General features: G+C 41.0%; 1 protein-coding gene across 1 annotated transcript; it reads right to left on the bottom strand.

The window, feature by feature from the left end:
- Nucleotides 1–453: 453 nt before the first annotated feature.
- Nucleotides 454–2,813, bottom strand: LOC139736377 (uncharacterized). Its single transcript, XM_071647132.1, has 2 exons — nt 2,527–2,813; nt 454–1,120 (listed from the first exon to the last, which is right to left on the bottom strand). Exons 1-2 carry the CDS (start codon nt 2,811–2,813, stop codon nt 454–456), a joined length of 954 nt encoding a protein of 317 aa, XP_071503233.1.
- Between the last annotated feature and the right edge of the window lie 3,187 nt (nt 2,814–6,000).

Below are 6,000 nucleotides of genomic sequence, written 5' to 3'. Positions count from 1 at the left end.
AAAGAAAAAAGTCAAGAAAGCAACCTCTCATTTTTGCCTCCTTTTATCGATTATGTTTGGTGTTTCCTGTTGCTGCTTACATATCTAGAATGGTGATTGTACTCGATAAAGAAATAGCTGATTGACTCTGATCAATGATCGACGTGGGTTGATGCAATTTTTAATCCCTCTTGCATTATGTACATGTAACTTGTTCTCATTTGACATAACAAAAGGTATATTGATAACGTACTGTACAAAACGTAACGCCCAAATACGCATTTTGTGAAACAAGCATTGACCCTAAATCATTGCAAGTCGACAGCAAACAAACTACCACAGTTTCCTATATCCACAAATGAATTATTAGTTTTTTGATTGACAGAAAATTTGAAACTGGAAGAGAGAGAATATTTAAAAAATGATCTTTGTAGTAATCGATCGTGATCGAGCAGGATTGATAATTAACTTGCTTTAAGGAGTAAATCTACTTTGGTAGACTTCCTCGTAGAATTTCATCCCCCGATCGACGGCTGAGAGTACGTCCTCGGTCAGACTGGACCTCTCAGGCCTAGGCCTGCTCGACGATCTCGGAATGAAGCACGAGCTGGTGATCGCCGTCCCGTGGAAGTCGGACAGACTGTTGTCCATCATCTGGGTCACGCCACCAGGATTCTTCCATTTCATGATTGGATCCGTGGACGCGTCCCACCGGAGAAGTCCCTCGTGGTAAGGCAGGCCGGCTTCTGCACAGATCTTCTGCAGAAACGGCTTAGGATTAGCTAAGAAGTCCTCCGTGTCGATGACCAGCGGGTCGGGGTCTAGTTCTTTCCTAACGTGTTGCCATACCGCGTGCAGTTTCTCGTAACAGGTGCGCTGACTGGCGTAGTAAGGGTCGTCGACCTGCAGATCGAAGTCCTTGTCCTCGCCGTGGAACTTGTCCAGCTTCCTCCACGAGCCAATCGACGCCTTCCTGAAGGATGAGATGGCTCGATATGGATCTCTGATGATGAAGACGAACTTGAAGCCCGAAGCTTTGGACGGCAAATACTGCAAGCGCTTGTAAAACGATGTCGCCATGTCCTTGACGATCACGACTTTCTTGGAGGAATCGTCGATGGCTCGTTTCACTTCAGAAAACCTGTGGTGAGAACAATGAAATATAATCATGGCAAATTTGAAAGAGTGATGTACGTTGATCCTCAGCATGGGAATGTATGGCATGATGCCATCTAACTATTTCTGTATTGTCTGTGTATGGCACAAGTGAAGGCTGACGCGACCCTGGCGTCGCCACACATACTGGAGTATGTCATAATCATACCTATTGTAAGACATAATTATGTGTGTGTGTGTGTGTGTGTGTGTATGTGTGTGTGTGTGTGTGTGTGTGTGTGTGTGTGTGTGTTTGTGTATGTATGTGTGTTCGTGTGTTTGCATTTGTGTGAGAGTGTTTGCTTGGATACAATCACATTATCACTAGTCTTGTCCTTCTGCAAAAATTTTATTTAATGTACCCATTTTAAAACAACTCCGCGAGAAACGCTTTCAATACATACATGTATATCTGTAACAGAGCCTTTGACAGTTTATATTTCACACCAGACTCCTTTTTTTGAAGTAAATCGCTATCCCTTATGCAACCACACCTTCGTGTGGTATTCGACCCAAAGGAAAGTCGGAGAGGTTACACTCATGCTACAGCCAAGGAGTTATAGCCAGGGGTTGGCATGAGAAATTACAAAGACGGTTTGTTCACCTACAATTGCTAAAGCCCATCATTTCCTTACGACAGGACATGACTGATGAGATCGTGAGGTGAGACGAGTCTCACCTCCCTGATGAGATAGGATATCAGGAGCCTCAAGGCGACAATGTCAGAACTCATCACCTTTTCCCTGACCCCTATAGCTTAACGAGGTCCAACAAGACTGACAGAAGAAAGCAATGACATAGCACGCTACCACATCCTTTTTTTTACGATCGCAAAAACCCACAGTGTATAGCTCGAACAGTTCACACTATACAGTGAGAATCAAACTTGACTGACACACATTGCTCCGAATCTAGGCACCATTTTCAGACAATCCTTCAAATTGACATTAAGGAGGAATAGTACTATTTGAATATGCCGAAAATACTAGTAAGCAATCTCTAACCCCCTCCCCCTATTATGGTACCGTAGTTATGGCAGGGTAAACCCGGCCCCCAGTGCGCGCATCACAAGTGTCCGAGTTTAGAGTTTACCCATAATTACTGTACTGAAAGTTCAGCAAAATCAGAATAAGCTGCGAAAGTTGTTCTCATTTAAATGTCAATAAAATTCAAACGATCTTGTCAGGGCATTGTGCATTGTGCTTTCAACCGGCCGTCTTGGCACATGGCGTTTCTTACAATGTCTTAAATACAATTAAACACAAAATGAAGATATAAACGTCTGTATAAATAAGTATATGATGTGTTCATGATAACAATCATGTAAAGGAGAATTTAATGAGGTAATATCTTTGCCTGAAACACTTCCAGTTAGACTCTAGGCCTACTCACGCAAAACGCTTCCCGCCTGTGGGTGGAAGCTGATTGGAGGCTTGCATGGCGGCTGCGGCTCTGTCGAATTCGTCGGACAGTGTCTCGTCCCAGTCGGTCGGGAGCGACTTGCCCGTGGTCCAACCGTATTCCCTCATCACGATGCGGCAGATGACAAAGGGCTCGAACCAGACCTCGCTCTCGTCGAAGAAGCTCAGACATTTGAGTATCGACGTGGAACCACTGCGGGGTATGCAGATGAAGTACAAGCGAGCCCGCTTGTTGCTGGTGTCGTCTGGTGCCGACATGATCGTGGCAGATATAGGCTATTACAGAAATGTAGGTGAAATGCCGGTGTCTTCACGAACTCGGACTTGATGTTACCTGTGCAGTGTACAGGCACTGGAGACCCAGGTTATATGCTCTCATGGAGGGCGGCGAAAAGCTTGATCGCAAGGTGTGTGGATGTCTTACGTTCTGCTGACGTTGGTACGACTTTTCTCAGCGCTGTTGCAAGAGTGGCTTGGACACGACGTACGTTAACGAAAAAGAAAGAAGAAAACAAAAGGAGAATGCTCGAAAATGGGTTGAAGATACCCCCCCCCCCCCCGGTTGAAAGCAAAAAATAATATCATATTTGCTATTCTCAGAGTCCAATCACTAAACAAACGGAAGTAGCATATATCTGTCTTTGACATTAGGGGCGAACTTTTCTCGTAGCTACTGAACGCCGACTCCTCATTCTGTGTTTCATTACATTTTGAATTGTTATGAACTTGAAGACAAAGGGTTCTTTTTTGTATCACAATTCGTGGTTAGCATCAATTAACAAAGCCGAACAATATGGAGTCACATTTTTATAGCACTCACGCTTCTCACCACAGAACACCAATGAGGAGGAAATATACGTTGCTTTTTCGTTTTCTTTTGAAGAGAAATTACTTTACAGCACAATGCATAAAACGTACAGGAAAGATTATACCGAAGTTCACTGCACGGCGTTTTATCTATCTATTTTCACCAAAGTACTAGTACAATGAAATAAATTTGAATGGTTATCGTTCTTCACGGACTAGAATTAACTGAAAAGACATGCTCGCAAGTCCCTTAACCTTGCCCACATCCATAGTGCGCATTGCACCATATTACGTGAGACGAGGCGGTTGCAAAGACGTTTTGTGATTGTTTACTGTACGTCGTTTGGACGGAAAAGACTCAATTGAACTTTGCTCTCTGATAACATGCCTTCATTCACAATTCAAGACGTCGACTTCTAAAGGAGAATGAAATTCGAATATATACTGTGGATTGAGGGAAATACAGCAGTATCAGTAGGATACATCAGCAAACGTTGAAGAAAATCAGACGATCCGTTTAAAAGTTATGCATTTTTCAAGATTTGGTGCCCCCATCGCTGAATGAAGAGACTACAACATTTTGTGACATCACGGACAACGATACAAAGAAAATATAAAGAAAATGTAATATATTTTCACTTTTCTAGCGTAATGAAGAGCGCTTGTTCTACCTTTTTTCAAAAACAGGGGGAATGATATTACCTTTAACGTCTGTCAACAACAAGTCGAAGGGATGTGTAATAACATTGAAAAATGAAGTTTTGTGGAATTAATTTTTTATTTTCTTGACATCATTGCCCATGCATGACGTCACAAAATGTTGTAGTCTCGATTTTTCTCAACCTTAACCTCGCTGATGTGTGTTTTATGTGTGTATACTAATATTGCCTCATCACGTCGTATTTGGTGGTAAATTTCATGATAAAATGAAGAGGTCGGAAATGATGAAGAAAGCAACGTGATAACGTGAAAGGGCCATGTATAGCAATCGTAGGAATTACTTTGTGGTAAATCTTGGTGGACATTGCTTTTCTTTTGATCAATACAAATTGAAAAAAAGAAGAAGAATAAATTACAATCATGTACTTTTCTGTTGACGATCCCTCTTGATAACAAACTAAAATTTATTTGTTGTGTTTTATTGGAAAAAGAGAGAGAGAAAAGCGGGCTTATACAACAAATAATTTGCCCCAGACATACTGACATAAATCAGACAGAAAAGCTTAAAGATATCAAACACGAATATCAAATATACCATAATGATGTCTCCGCGAAGGAGCTCATAAAGTCTCCACGAAGGAGCTCATAACGTCTCCACGAGGGAGCTCATATTTGAAGTTTCCGCAAGGGAGCTCACAGAAGTCTCCACGAGGGAGCTCATAACGTCTCCACGAGGGAGCTCATGAAGTCTCCGCAAGGGATCTCATAGAAGTCTTCACGAGGGAGCTCATAACGTCTCCACGAGTGAGCTCATATTTGAAGTCTCCGCAAGGGAGCTCATAATGTCTCCACGAGGGAGCTCATATTGTAAGTCTCCGCGAGGGAGCTCATGGAAGTCTCCACGAGGGAGCTCATATTGGACTCATAAAATTTATATCAATCACCTATACACCCTAACACAGGCGGACTTCTGCAAGCATATTAAAACACGCTGTTCTTATCGTTCAAATTCTGTACTATCAATATTGAGGATGTGTGGAAACCTTTGAAAAATAGCAATTAGATATTGTAGTTCAATTTATCAGAACGGATTTTCGCTTCAGAACGAATGCAATGATGCCCGATTGCTACATGATGTACGTCAAATATCTCAACTTCGGAAAACTTGCTAAAAACATGAGGCGAGTCAAACTAACAGTGTGAAAATTTGTCATATTGTGATGAAATATCAAAAAATGTGCGTCTTCAATGTATCACTACACTGCTGGTTTGCCATGTTTACCAGATACGGATAGTCGATACACCATTCCTGTTGTGTGTATATTGTGAGCCTGGCTGTTATCTTAAGGAAAGCTGTTGGTTTCTATTCTCACACAACACATACTATGTTGTACAACAGATAACATACACAGCATATAGGTGTTTCGCATACTGCTTTAATAACACAACTTGGAGATTGTCACACAATTATTCTCGACATAATGAATTATAGCAACTTTATCTTTAAAACAATCAAACTTTCATAATAAAATTTGAATATCAAATAATTCTTCATTTGTTTTTAAATCTCTTAAATGTAGTACTATACCTGGAAGAGTATTAAGAAATCTCGCATTGCCATAATATGTACCTTTAAAGTTTTAATCTTGTCTATTTTTACATCAAGTTGTGACATGAGTTTTTAGATGTGACCGTATAGAAAATGTCAGTATACCATCGCAGAATAATGATGACGTGTCTATAATGATGGTAAACTTTCTTCTTAAAGTTTGTAATAAAGCAAACTAGCACAAACATACACACATTTTGAACAAGAATATAGAACAAAAGAACAAATCCACTTTGCATACTTGGCATTACTATTTCAGAAGAATGGCCAAGACTCAGTTCTGTCACCTAATTAATGAGAATTAAACAAGAAAGGGGAGTTTTGGCAGGCTCTCAAAACTCGCCAAACATGACGCAAGTCAAACACAGA

This window comes from Diadema antillarum, unplaced genomic scaffold (genome assembly GCF_040938485.1).
Source record: "Diadema antillarum isolate AM-2024a unplaced genomic scaffold, OU_Dant_1.0 seq00000642_RagTag, whole genome shotgun sequence".
Taxonomy (NCBI): Eukaryota; Metazoa; Echinodermata; class Echinoidea; order Diadematoida; family Diadematidae; genus Diadema; species Diadema antillarum.
The sequence above is the reverse complement of the archived record's forward strand: the minus strand, read 5'-3'. Positions and strand labels throughout refer to the sequence as shown.